This window comes from Oryctolagus cuniculus, chromosome 1, assembly GCF_964237555.1.
Source record: "Oryctolagus cuniculus chromosome 1, mOryCun1.1, whole genome shotgun sequence".
Taxonomy (NCBI): Eukaryota; Metazoa; Chordata; class Mammalia; order Lagomorpha; family Leporidae; genus Oryctolagus; species Oryctolagus cuniculus.
The window spans coordinates 198,608,535-198,622,001 of record NC_091432.1 but is presented as its reverse complement, the minus strand read 5'-3'; the positions used below and the strand labels follow the sequence as shown (position 1 = coordinate 198,622,001).

The window sequence follows — 13,467 nt, the reverse complement described above, 5'->3', positions numbered from 1 at the left end:
CACCTGGGTGGCCAGAGTCCTGCCCCGTCCCAGCTCCCTCCCCTCCCCAGTCTCTAGCAGTGATCGAGTGTCTGGGAAAGAAGATTCCTTGTAGAGACAGGTAAGAAAATTGCTGCCCCTCTCACCTTTAATAGAGTCAAGAAGACCGGGCTCAGGTCGTGTCCAACTTGAAGGGCATCTCCATGTCTTCAAGCAAACTACTTCTTGCTGCCAAGGCACTGTCCACAGATCCTGCTGCCCCCAACCTCAAGAGTCAGCTGGCTGCAGCTGCCAGGTAAGTAGGAGCTGGGAAGCCCGGCCCCAGAATGTGTGAGAGAGACTGGGCAAGAGGCACTTCAGCTCAGGAGTGGTCGGAGCCAGAGAAACAGCTAGAGACCCCCTCCATGGCTGTAGAACCCAGGATGGATGACCTGCTCACTTCTTCCCTCTACCTCCTGTCCTTCCCAGGGCAGTGACTGACAGCATCAACCAGCTCATCACCATGTGCACCCAGCAGGCGCCCGGCCAGAAAGAGTGTGACAATGCCCTGCGGGAATTGGAGGTAGGCACTGGGCAGGCTCGGCAGGGTGGGTTGAGGAATGGGTTCTGAGTTTGGGGCTGAAGGTGTCGTCCTGGACCTCACTGCTGCCTTCCTTATGCAGACTGTCCGGGAGCTCCTGGAGAACCCAGTGCAGCCCATCAATGACATGTCCTACTTTGGCTGCCTGGACAGTGTGATGGAGAACTCAAAGGTGAGCGTGGCAGGACGAGGGAGCCAACCAGATGCTGCTCTGTCACTCTGGGGACATGGCCTGACCCCCCCGGACGCCCTTTGTTCCTCAGGTGCTGGGTGAGGCCATGACTGGCATCTCCCAAAATGCCAAGAATGGGAACCTGCCGGAGTTTGGGGAGGCCATCGCCACAGCCTCCAAGGCCCTCTGCGGCTTCACTGAGGCAGCTGCACAGGTTAGATCCCTGAGCTGGGTTCTGGGAATACCCCTGCTTTCCCTCTGCTTTTAGCCTGGCACACGCGTACATTAGTCCCAGAGTGTACATTTGCCAAACCAGCCATATGGAACTGGATTTTCCTCCTTGCAGTGCAGGTGTGAGTTGGTTCTGACCCCTGTAGTCCCTGAACTCTGGTTCTCTGTCCAACCCTGAGGCCTCTTCCAGCCCAGGTTCTCAGTGTACACTAATTAGCCTATACACATCCATTTTTTTCCACACAATTATTACTTTATTAAAATACTAGTAGTGACAAAATTTCTAGTTACTTGAGTCACCACCACTTAACTTGGTCTTTTTCCCTATTATTGAGTGTGAAACCCCGAGTAGCCCTCCTTTTGCTTTAGTATATGAGTCCTGAAGACCCCCTGGCTGGGAGCGCCTGCTGTCCTGCTGCCCCTGTCTTGCACACCTCCCATCGCCCTGTTGCCTGGGCTCCCTGCACAGTAGGGAGCCCACTTGCCTTGGGTAACTGAGCTTGCTACAACCTCTCTGAGAATGTTTTGGGTTTTTTCTTTTTCCACTTACTTCTGGGAGAGCCTAAAGAGGAAAAAGCCTAGCTGCTGGGTGGGATTAATGGTGGTCTCCAGTTACATGCATGGGCTTTTGGCAGCCAGCGTTCCCAGCCCTTCCCTCTCTCCAAGTCCCTGAAACCCGGAGGTGCGTCACTGGTTATCAGCTTCCCAGCCCTCATGGCAAACGTAACTCACCCCGAGACCCAGCATGCACACAGACATTGAAATACAAGTTTGGTAAAACCCAAGCTGGGTAGTTTTCCCTTTTTTAATCCTCTGAAATGCTGTTTCCAGGTATAACTGTATACACCTCCACTCACATGGGACTCTGGAAAATAAGCCTCGTCCCCACAATCACTAAGCATTTCCCGCCTGTGCTCGATGGTCCTCACCTCCACCCTTTCATGTCTCCCCAGGCTGCGTATCTGGTCGGTGTCTCTGATCCCAACAGTCAAGCTGGACAGCAAGGCCTGGTGGAGCCCACACAGTTTGCCCGTGCAAACCAGGCCATTCAAATGGCCTGTCAGAGTCTAGGGGAGCCTGGCTGTACCCAGGCCCAGGTAACACAGTGGAACAGCTACCAAAGCAAACCTGGGCAAGGATGGGCCGCACCCTGTGGGGGAAGAGGAGGAGGGGGCGCATGTGGGGGCAGAGAGGGCAGGGACCCAATTCTAGGCTTCCACACCCAGCTTCTCCTGGGTTGCTTCCTCTCCCACCGTGTTTCTCATTTAGAGGTCCCTAAGCTGCCTCTCCACTTGCCCTGTTTCTCCAGGAGTGTATGTGTCTCATCTCCTCCCCTGTGCCCAGTTCATCTTTGGGTATCTTTAGCTCCCAAATCGTGACTGTTTTCCCTGTTGAGACTCCCACCCTACCTCCAGCGGGGCTCTTCCCTGGGGACGTGCACTTTGTCCCTTTCACAGCCCTTCCACTGCTCTGTCTCCTCAGGTGCTCTCTGCAGCCACCATTGTGGCCAAACACACCTCGGCACTGTGCAACAGCTGCCGCCTGGCCTCAGCCCGGACCGCCAACCCTACCGCCAAGCGCCAGTTTGTGCAGTCAGCTAAGGAAGTGGCCAACAGCACAGCCAATCTTGTCAAGACCATCAAGGTTCCCGGCCCCTCCCTGACCTGTCCCGTCATTCTCTGAGGCCTTCTGCCAGATCCCACCTGCCTGAGCCCAGCCCCTTTCCTGTGCAGACTGACCCTCACCAGCCTCTCCCCAGATTCCTGGAGCCCCGGGAGGGAGACCTGGGCTTCATCCCCTGTGCCTGCAGGCTGAGTCCTCTCTGCCACTTCCAGGCTCTGGACGGGGCCTTCACAGAAGAGAACCGTGCCCAGTGCCGAGCGGCAACAGCGCCTCTACTGGAGGCCGTGGACAATCTCAGTGCCTTTGCCTCCAACCCTGAGTTCTCCAGCGTCCCTGCCCAGATCAGCCCTGAGGTGAGCACTGTGTGTGAAGGGAGAGCAGTGGAGGGGCCTTAGCGCTTGTCCTCCTGGGGGCCTGGGGGCAACCTCCAGACTTGCCTCCTTGTCTCTCCTCTCCCCAGGGTCGGGCTGCCATGGAGCCTATTGTGATCTCTGCCAAGACAATGTTGGAGAGTGCTGGGGGCCTAATCCAGACAGCCCGGGCCCTAGCAGTCAATCCCCGGGACCCCCCTCGCTGGTCGGTGCTGGCTGGCCACTCCCGCACTGTCTCCGACTCAATCAAGAAGCTTATTACCAGCATGAGGTACTGAGGGTGGGAAAGCAGTGTGGCTGGGGACATCCACCATGGCAGGCTGGAGGGGTGGACACCCAGGTGCGATCAGACAGGATAGAGACACCTGTTATTCAAGATCTGGGGGAGGGTGCCAGTGTTGTGGTGCAGCAGGTTAAGCTGGCATCCCATAGCAATGCTGGCATCCCTTAGCAGAGTGCTGGTTCAAGTCCCAGCTGCTCCACTTCTGATCCAGCTCCCTGCTAATCTACCTGGGAAGACAGCAGAAGATGGCCCCAGTACTTGGGCCCTTGCCACCCTTCTGGTAGACCTGGTTAGAGTTCCAGGCTCCTGGCTTTGGCCTGGCCCTGGCCAGCCTTGGCTGTTGTGGATATCTGGGGCATGAACCAGTAGGTGGAAGATCTCTGTGTCTCTCTTTTTCTCTCCCCCAACCCCATCTTTGTTGTTATGCCTTTCAAATAAATAAATCTTTAAAAAAAAAAAAAAAAAAAGCTTTGGGGAGACAGAGAAGTGAGGCCAGCCTTGTTTTAATGGGCGATGTTCCTAGTGTTGGAGCCTGTGATGTATCTGCAGGGACAAGGCCCCAGGGCAGCTGGAGTGTGAGGCGGCCATTGCAGCTCTGAACAGTTGTCTGCGGGACCTAGACCAGGCTTCTCTTGCTGCAGTCAGCCAGCAGCTTGCTCCCCGGGAGGGAATCTCTCAAGAGGTGAGGGGAAGAGAGGTGCCAGGCTCATGGGGGTTCGGGCAGTGGGCTTCACAGTGGGGACTGGAACGTGCCGGCTGGGGTGGGGTGGGGTGGGGAATTCGGTATGCAAGGAGGAGGGGATTCTGTGCACCAGAGGGTCCTGTTGCAGGGCACACTCAGGACTGATGTCCACTCCTCCCCAGGCCTTGCACACTCAGATGCTCACTGCAGTGCAGGAGATCTCCCATCTCATTGAGCCGCTGGCCAGTGCTGCCCGGGCAGAAGCCTCCCAGCTCGGACACAAGGTACTGGGGAAACATGGGAGACTCCCAGGGTTAAGAGCAACAGTGTCTGACCCCGTCTACCCTCCTGCTTCAGGTATCCCAGATGGCCCAGTATTTTGAGCCACTCACCTTGGCTGCAGTGGGTGCTGCCTCCAAGACCCTGAGCCACCCTCAGCAGATGGCACTCCTGGACCAAACCAAAACGCTAGCAGAGTCAGCCCTGCAGTTGCTGTACACGGCCAAGGAGGCTGGTGGAAACCCCAAGGTAGTGAGCGGCGGGAGGGAGGGGTTGCGATCAGTAGGAGGCCAAAGCCGCAGCGGCAGCAGCAGCCCTCCCCCACTTACTCACCCTGCCCCCCCCCCACCCCTCCCAGCAAGCAGCTCACACCCAGGAAGCCCTGGAGGAGGCCGTGCAGATGATGACAGAGGCCGTAGAAGACCTGACCACAACCCTCAACGAGGCAGCCAGTGCTGCCGGGGTCGTTGGCTGCATGGTGGACTCCATCACACAGGCCATCAACCAGGTTAGAGGCTTTGGGTACCTGTGGACACCGAGGCCACCCTGGGCGGGGGCTGTGGGCACAGTGGCAGAGGCTCTGACAGCCTTTCCCTTCCTCTCTCAGCTAGATGAAGGACCAATGGGTGAGCCAGAAGGTTCCTTCGTGGATTACCAGACAACCATGGTGCGGACAGCCAAGGCCATTGCCGTCACCGTTCAGGAGATGGTGAGTTTGGGAGATTATAAGAGGATTGTCTCTGGAGAGCTCTAAACTCCAAACTCATGATATAACATCACTGCCCTCCTGCCCTTGTCACCAGGTAACCAAATCAAACACCAGCCCCGAGGAGCTGGGCCCTCTGGCCAACCAGCTGACAAGTGACTACGGCCGTCTGGCCTCCGAGGCTAAGCCTGCAGCTGTGGCTGCTGAGAGTGAAGAGGTAAACATGGAGGCGTTCAGCCTTCCCCTGCCCCTCACAGGAAATCCCCGCGGCAGGCTTGCTCCCAGCACGGCAGGCCCCGGGCTGTCTCACCCTCTAGTCTTTCACAGAAAGGGGAACGTATCCTCAGGGCCACTCCAGTAAGTGTGAGCAGGGCTCTGTGGCGGGACAGAGAATCACAGGCTTCAGTCCGGGGCAAAGGGAGCCAACTCGGGATCTAGAAACTTCCCAGCTCTGCCTCTCTTGCCCCTGCTGACCCTCATCTGGGCCTATGGCTGCTTCACGGTGCTACAAGTCTCTGTTCCCTTCTTGGTTCTTCCATGTTGGAGCCCTTGAAGCTTCCTCCTTCCCTAAGCTCCTGGCTTTCGAAGAAAGCAAGTAATTGGATCATAGCAAGACACACACAATCCCCAGCCCCAGAACCCTCCACAGCTCTGTACAGGGCCAGATTGTAACCCACAGCCCTCTGATTCAGATACCCTCCTTCCCACTCTGCCCAGCACAGCCTCGCCAGTTGGTGCCTACGTGCTATTATTTTCCGTGTGTAGGAGGCGACCTCTTGCCTTAAAGGATCTGAAACCAGGAAAGCCTACGTACTGGGAGCCTTCTCTCCCAGCTCCGTCAGTGTGTGAAGCAGGTGTTTCCCTGCATCCTTAGAGCCTTCTCCCAGCCAGCAGCGGCACCCTGAGGGCGGGCCCCTGTAAAACCCAGCTCTCTTTTCCCACTGCTTGCAGATAGGGGCCCACATCAAGCATCGGGTACAGGAGCTGGGCCACGGCTGTGCTGCTCTGGTCACCAAGGCAGGCGCCCTGCAGTGCAGCCCCAGTGATGCCTACACCAAGAAGGAGCTCATCGAGTGTGCCCGGAGAGTCTCGGAGAAGGTGACAGCCCGTCCGTGGGCACTGCGACTGGCTCCCCGGCCCTGCTGCCTCCCCAGACCTCTCGCCCATCTCCTCGCTTCTCGCAGGTAGGGGTGACCTTTCCCTTCCCCGTGGCTCCATGTGACGTTTCCTGCCCCAGGTCTCCCACGTCCTCGCTGCACTCCAGGCTGGGAACCGTGGCACCCAGGCGTGCATCACAGCAGCCAGTGCTGTGTCCGGAATCATTGCTGACCTTGACACCACCATCATGTTTGCCACAGCCGGCACACTCAATCGTGAGGGCGCTGAAACGTTCGCTGACCACCGGTGAGAAGAGAACCTGGCCTGGGGGAGGGAGGCAGGCAGGTCAGGGTGTAGGGCCAGAGCAGGCGGCATAGCAGTAGCTGATTGAGAGAAAACCCGGAACAGACACCTCGGACAGGCTGGAGGGGGGAGGGGGGAGGGGAGGAGAGCTGACCAGGCCGGGCCCTTCCTCAGGGAGGGCATCCTGAAGACTGCCAAGGTGCTGGTGGAGGACACCAAGGTCCTGGTGCAGAATGCTGCCGGGAGCCAGGAGAAGTTGGCACAGGCTGCCCAGTCCTCCGTGGCCACCATCACCCGCCTCGCAGACGTGGTCAAGCTGGGTGCAGCCAGTCTGGGAGCCGAGGACCCTGAGACCCAGGTATCTACCTGCCACTTCTCACTCTAGTCAGAGCCACTTCCTGCTCCCCTTCTTCCTCCTGCAGACCTGAGCACCTCTCTCCCACACAGGTGGTGTTGATCAATGCAGTCAAAGATGTGGCCAAGGCCTTGGGCGACCTCATCAGTGCAACAAAGGCCGCAGCTGGCAAAGTCGGGGATGACCCTGCTGTGTGGCAGCTCAAGAACTCTGCCAAGGTTGGAGGGAACGAGAGCAGCAACAGGAGAGGGCAGGGCTGACGCGCTTCCTCCTGGCCCCTAAAATGACCCCCATTCCTCTGATGCCCACAGGTGATGGTGACCAATGTGACATCATTGCTCAAGACAGTGAAAGCTGTAGAAGATGAGGCCACCAAAGGCACGCGTGCCCTGGAGGCCACCACGGAGCACATACGGCAGGAACTGGCGGTGAGCAGGAGTCTGGGGCATCAAGGACTAGCAGCTGAGAGGACTGTGATAGATGGTGACCCTGTAATGGACATACACTCAAGTAACATGAACAGTCACGTGTTCTTCTCTTTCATTGCCAACTTCTTCTTTTTTTTTTTTAATATTTACTTATTGATTTATTTGAGAGGCTGAGTTAGAGAGAGGGAGAGCTCTTCCATCCACTGGTTTAGTTCCCAAATGGCCACAACGGCCAGAGCTGGGCCGATCCAAAGCCAGGAGCCAGAAGCTTCTTCCTGGTCTCCCACGTGGGTGCAGGGGCCCAAGCACCTGGGCCATCTTCTACTGCTTTCCCAGGCCATAGCAGAGAGCTGGACTGGAAGTGGAGCAGCCGGGACTCCCACTGGCACCATATGGGATGCCTATTCTGCCACAGCGCTGGCCCATTGCCAGCTTCCCTTCCTCGCCTTTTTACTCCTTAGGATTGGGCAGCTCCCTTCCTTCACCACTGTCCCATTTTCTTCAGTACCAGTGACCTCTCAGTTGCCACATTCAGTGGCCTCTTCTTGACCCTCAGCCTAGTAGATGTCGAGGCCTTTCCAGAATTGTGTGACTCAAACTGCTTTCTCTGTTCTCTTTTGGCAAGTTTATCCACTTCATTGTCGTTCTCTAAGATGTTAACTTCAGTTCTGAGTGGAGTTATTTTCAGCTGCCTTTGACATCTCCGCCTTGATGTGGTGCCTCCACACTGGCTCTAGCCGATGCCCACTTCCTGTGAATGGTGCTCACAGCCTCCTGGTCCTGGAGGCGCCACCTCGGTCGCCTTGACGTCACATCCTCATTCACCACAGCCAGGCCGCTGCTGGGTCCTCTAGCTACCCTTCTCCACTCCTCCTGTCACCCTCTGCCCTAGCTACTGCCGACAAGGTAGCTCCTGCCCTCTGGCTGCTCTACCAGTTTCCTGTTTGGTCTCTCTGCCAGTCTCCACCACTCTGCTGTCTCCTGCTTGTCTGATTTCTAAATTTATGACATCTACCTGGACATGTCCAAGGTGGACATCAGCCTTCTGCAACCTGGACCTGCCTTAGTCTTCCCATCTCAGTAAATGACACCTTTCAGTAATTCAGTTCCTAAGTCCAGAAACCCAGCTTTAAATTCTTTCTATTCATTACTATTTTTTAAAATGTATTTGAAAGGCAAAGAGACAAACAGAGAGATCTTCCATCTGCTGCTTCACTCCCCAAATGTGCACAACAGCCAGAGCTGGGCCAGGCCAAAACCAGGAGCCCAGAATCCATTCTAGGCTCTCAACCAGGATAACAGAAATCCAACTCCTTGAGCCATCACCAGTGCTTCCCAGGGTCTGCATTAGCCAGGAACTGGAATCAGGAGTCAGAGCCAAGAATCAAACCCAAGTGCTCTAATAAGGGACATAGGCGTCTCAACTACACTGCCCACCGCATACACCTACCCAATACTTAATAAACATTTATTGATTGAGAAAATACATAAAGGGCCAGCGCTGTGGCATAGTGGTAAAAGCCACGGTCTGCAGCGCCAGCATCCCATATGGGCACCAGTTCAATCCCAGCTGCTCCACTTCAGATCCAGCTCTCTGCTATGGCCTGGGAAAGCAGTACAAGATGGCTCAAAATTTAAAAAAAAAAAAAAAAAAAAAAAAGGTAAAACATGAAAATATTTCTGTGATTTTTGTGTATTATGTAAAATTCCAAATCTGTTGATCTGATATTCAAGGCCCCAGTGACCTTTTCTCTCCCATTCTTGTATTCTAGAACACTACTTAATACCTTCCCACTTGACATCTCAGTTATTCATGCCCTACCACTTTCTTAAAATACCCTCGTTGTTATCTGTACCTCTCTGTTGTTTTTAAGATTTATGTATTGAAAAGTAGAGAGAAGGAGAAACACAGAGAGAGATCTTCCATCTGCTGCTTCATTCTCCAAATGGCCACACGATTGGGTCTGGGTCAGGCCAAAATCAGGAGTCTTGACCTCCGTCCAGGTCTCTCATGTGGGTGTCAGGGGCCCAAGTACTTGGGCTGCTCTCTGCTGCTTTCCCAGGCACATTCATGCAGGGAGCTGGATTGGAAGCAGAAAAGCCAGGACTCAGACTGGTCCTCACAGGAGATGCCAGCATTGCAGGCAGTGGCTTGACCTGCTGCGCCACAACGCAGCCCCATCTTACCTCTTTTTTTTTTTTTTTTTAAGATTTTTTTTTATATTTATCTGAGAGGTAGAGCTGCAGACAGAGGGGGAGAGACAGAAAGAAAGATCTTCCATCCACTGGTTCGCTCCCCAAATGGCTGCAACAGACAGAGCTGGGCCGATCTGAAGCCAGGAGCCAGGAGCTTCTTCTGGGTCTCCCATGGGGGTGCAGGGGCCCAAGAACTTGGTCCATCTTCTGCTTTCCCAGCCCATTAGCAGAGAGCTGGATGGGAAGTGGAGCAGCCAGGACGTGAACTGGCACCAGTATGGGGTGCCGGTTAAGGCGGAGGCTTAGCCCACTGCGCGACATCCCCGGCACCCCCATTAGGACTAGAAAGCTAGCCAAAAACTACTTTAATTTCAAAGAAGCAAACTCTCCCCAATCACTGCAGTCAGAAACGGTGACCAGCAGCCTTCTCTTATTAGCTGTGATGTGTGGCCATCTTCAAGGACTTGACCTGGTCAAGGGCGCTGGTGGAATGAACACGGGATGACTGTGGAGTACTGCACTATCTTCCAGTCTCAGTCACTGTACAGTCTTTTTTTTTTTTTTTAAAGATTTATTTTATTTATTTGAAAGAGTTACAGAGAGAAGTAGAGACAGAGAGAGAGGTCTTCCATCCGCTGGTTCACTCCCCAGATAGCCACAATGGCTGGAACTTCGCCGATCCCAAGCCAGGAGGCAGGAGCCTCCTCCGGGTCTCCCACGCAGGTGCAGGGGCCCAAGGACTTGGGCCATTTTCCACTGCTATTCCAGGCCATAGCAGAGAGCTGGATCAGAAGAGGAGCAGCCGGGACTAGAACCATCACCCATATGGGATGCCGGCGCTTCAGGCCAGGGCTTTAACCCACTGCACCACAGCGCCGGCCCATGTACAGTCTTTCTTCTTGTTCTGCCCCAACAGGTTTTCTGTTCCCCAGAGCCACCTGCCAAGACTTCCACCCCAGAAGATTTTATCCGAATGACCAAGGGTATCACCATGGCAACAGCCAAGGCTGTTGCTGCAGGCAATTCCTGTCGCCAGGAAGATGTCATAGCCACAGCCAATCTGAGTCGGCGTGCTATTGCGGATATGCTCCGGGCTTGCAAGGTAGGAACTAGTAGTGGAGCCCCCTGGGGCAGGGGGGGACTGCCAGGATTTGGAACGCTGACGCTTACCTTCCGTCCCGGGGGACAGGAAGCAGCTTACCACCCTGAAGTGGCTCCCGACGTGCGGCTCCGAGCCCTGCGCTACGGCCGGGAGTGTGCCAATGGCTACCTGGAGCTGCTGGACCATGTACTACTGGTAAGGGGGGGTGCTGTTTGCTCTTCAGCCCGGCCTCCCTGGATACAGGTCCTCTCCCTGCAGGCCGCACGTGTTGCTCCAATCTGCCTACCCCACCATCTGATTTCCCGAATCTCCTGGTTTCCAAGTATCCTTCTCCCTGGGGCCCCGACATTCATACCATCTTTGGTTCTCCCACTCACCTCTTCCTCTTCCTCTCTTATTTCCCCTCTTTCCACCTGACCTCCCCGTTCGCTACCTTCGTCATCTCTTCTTTCTTCTCACTTCATCATTCTCCTTGCTGCTTGTCAGCCGGTGAGTGTCACAGCCCCCTGTCTTCACCGTGCAGTGCGGGCTTGGGGGGCTGTGGTGTGGCGAGCTCTGGGGATCAGGGCCGGGGCACACGTCTGCCCTGTTGCAGAGGCTGGGGCACAACCTCAGATCAGATGCCCGCCTTCCCCAGACGCTGCAGAAGCCAAGTCCGGAGCTGAAGCAGCAGCTGACGGGACACTCGAAGCGCGTGGCTGGCTCCGTCACGGAGCTCATCCAGGCTGCTGAGGCCATGAAGGGTGAGGGGCACCCGGGGCGGGAGGGAAGGGAAACCCTCATCATGGGACAATCTCCGCTTGCCTCGTGGGTGGCTCTGAGCTGGCCTCTCCCCTGGGCCCCCTGGGTGCTGGGGCCTGGAGATGCTGACCATGCTCCCCAGTGCTCCTGAGCTCCCTGCTCTGCCTTTCCCTCCTCCCTCCCTCCTTCATCCCGCCAGGAACAGAATGGGTGGACCCAGAAGACCCCACGGTCATTGCTGAAAACGAGCTCCTGGGAGCTGCAGCCGCCATTGAGGCCGCAGCCAAAAAGCTGGAGCAGCTGAAGCCCCGCGCCAAGCCCAAGGTCAGTGCCGCCACTCCCTGCCACGCTCGCCACAGCAAGACGTCCCAGCAGCAGCGCCCTCCGGCTTTGCATCTCCCCCTCGGCAACTCCTGTTCTTCATTGTAGGAGGCAGACGAGTCCCTGAACTTTGAGGAGCAGATACTGGAGGCTGCCAAGTCTATTGCAGCAGCCACCAGTGCCCTGGTAAAGGCTGCCTCTGCTGCCCAGAGGGAACTGGTGGCCCAAGGAAAGGTAAGGACTTCAGGGCCCAGAAGAACAGGCCGGGGCCGTCGCTTTGTTGTCCCCACCCGCAGCCCTGGCCAACAGGCTTCTACCTCCACAGGTGGGCGCCATCCCAGCCAATGCACTGGACGATGGACAGTGGTCCCAGGGCCTCATTTCTGCTGTGAGTGTACAATACGCACCATGTCTGTCAGAGTTTGGGAAGCTTAAGAAGGCTGGAGCAGGGACAGACCAGGACAAGTGGCGTATGTTAATCTACTGCCTCTCCTGTAGGCCAGGATGGTGGCCGCAGCCACCAACAACCTGTGTGAGGCAGCCAATGCCGCCGTCCAGGGCCACGCCAGCCAAGAGAAGCTCATCTCATCCGCCAAGCAGGTCGCAGCCTCCACAGCCCAGCTCCTTGTGGCCTGCAAAGTCAAGGCTGACCAGGACTCGGAGGCCATGAAGCGGCTGCAGGTGAGGAGCCCTGGACCCGTCCTTTGCCCCCTCAGCCGTACTGCTTTAAACTGCCACCCCTAAGACAGAGGTTTCTCTGAGGGACACACACACACACACACACACACACACCCGCCCCGCACGCACTCAACCTCCCGCTGCCTTCTCCCCGCCAGGCTGCTGGCAACGCGGTGAAGCGAGCCTCCGACAACCTGGTGAAGGCGGCCCAGAAGGCCGCAGCCTTTGAAGACCAGGAGAATGAGACAGTGGTGGTGAAGGAGAAGATGGTCGGGGGCATTGCCCAGGTGAGCCCCCACCCCGCCCACTCTGCCAGGGGGGCGGGCAGTCCTGCTGCCTGTGCTGCCCCAGCCCCTGCACCCGCGAGGCGCACGCTCGCTGACCTGGGTGCTGCGCCTCCCACCCCGCAGATCATCGCAGCACAGGAGGAGATGCTTCGGAAGGAGCGGGAGCTGGAGGAGGCGCGGAAGAAGCTGGCCCAGATCCGGCAGCAGCAGTACAAGTTCCTGCCTTCAGAGCTGCGTGACGAGCACTAGCCACTTCTATTTAATGCGTCCCGGCCCAGAGACTGTGCTGCCACTACCAAAGCCTCCTGGACCCCAGCACTCCTCAAAGTGCCTGCCAAACCCGGGCCTGGCCCTGGCCAGTCCCCTGCACAGCCCCCACCTCCCCGATTCCAAGTGCCTTCGTGCCCTAGGGCCCCCAAGTGCCTGTCCCTCCCCAGAGTATTAACGCTCCCAGAGTATTATTAACGCTGCCGGACCTCTGTCTGAACCTGCCAGGGCCCCAGCCCGCTCCACCCCGCCAGCAGCTTGCAGCCGGTCCCCACAGCCTCATAAGTCTACTCTTGCTTTTTTGATACTCTGTCCCCCACCCCTGGCAGCTGTGGAGGCTGCAGGGTCGTAAGCCCCAAACAGGTTTCTGCTCCAATAAAAGTGATTCCACTGACAGCCTTTGCCTGGCTTCGTGAGGACACGGGAGAGTCCTCCCAGGGCAGCTGGGGAGAGAGGGGTTGAGAGCTGGAGGTGGGAGTGCGCCAGTCGGCCCCTGAGGCCCCAGAAGTCCCCGGGTCCAGCTGCTCTGCTGAGGGACCCGCACCCCAGCAGCCAGCGCCTCAGCCTCTCTGAGTGTCATTCTACTGCTTGGACCGGCAGCTCCCACTGCTCTTCGTGGCTCTGAGTGCGAAGCCACTCCGAGTGTGTGCACAAATTCAGTCCCTGGATGGATTCGAATCTCAAAAGCAGCTTCGCTAAAAATAACAAACCTATGAAGTAGAAGCCTCTCTGCGCAAGAACTGCGGTTGTAGAGTTGGTTGGTGAAGCCCTGGCAGGCAAAGAGT

At 56.7% G+C, this 13,467-nt stretch overlaps 1 protein-coding gene across 5 annotated transcripts in view; it reads left to right on the top strand.

Moving 5' to 3' along the window:
- TLN1 (talin 1) overlaps nt 1-13,078 on the top strand; it is a 32,217-nt gene extending 19,139 nt beyond the window's left edge. For all 5 annotated transcript variants that reach the window (XM_051856512.2, XM_008268739.4, XM_051856511.2 and 2 more), the window contains 28 exons: nt 135-274; nt 448-541; nt 642-731; nt 823-945; nt 1,916-2,059; nt 2,445-2,606; nt 2,798-2,938; nt 3,046-3,227; nt 3,789-3,921; nt 4,104-4,205; nt 4,279-4,449; nt 4,559-4,708; nt 4,808-4,909; nt 5,004-5,123; nt 5,858-6,004; nt 6,144-6,310; nt 6,482-6,665; nt 6,755-6,880; nt 6,974-7,090; nt 10,203-10,388; nt 10,476-10,583; nt 11,026-11,131; nt 11,329-11,453; nt 11,559-11,684; nt 11,776-11,838; nt 11,949-12,131; nt 12,287-12,415; nt 12,539-13,078. In XM_051856512.2, the coding sequence (XP_051712472.1) occupies nt 135-274; nt 448-541; nt 642-731; nt 823-945; nt 1,916-2,059; nt 2,445-2,606; nt 2,798-2,938; nt 3,046-3,227; nt 3,789-3,921; nt 4,104-4,205; nt 4,279-4,449; nt 4,559-4,708; nt 4,808-4,909; nt 5,004-5,123; nt 5,858-6,004; nt 6,144-6,310; nt 6,482-6,665; nt 6,755-6,880; nt 6,974-7,090; nt 10,203-10,388; nt 10,476-10,583; nt 11,026-11,131; nt 11,329-11,453; nt 11,559-11,684; nt 11,776-11,838; nt 11,949-12,131; nt 12,287-12,415; nt 12,539-12,664 (3,747 nt within the window). In that variant the 3' untranslated portion in view covers nt 12,665-13,078. The remainder of the gene's footprint in view (nt 1-134; nt 275-447; nt 542-641; nt 732-822; nt 946-1,915; nt 2,060-2,444; nt 2,607-2,797; nt 2,939-3,045; nt 3,228-3,788; nt 3,922-4,103; nt 4,206-4,278; nt 4,450-4,558; nt 4,709-4,807; nt 4,910-5,003; nt 5,124-5,857; nt 6,005-6,143; nt 6,311-6,481; nt 6,666-6,754; nt 6,881-6,973; nt 7,091-10,202; nt 10,389-10,475; nt 10,584-11,025; nt 11,132-11,328; nt 11,454-11,558; nt 11,685-11,775; nt 11,839-11,948; nt 12,132-12,286; nt 12,416-12,538) is intronic.
- Nucleotides 13,079-13,467: the final 389 nt, after the last annotated feature.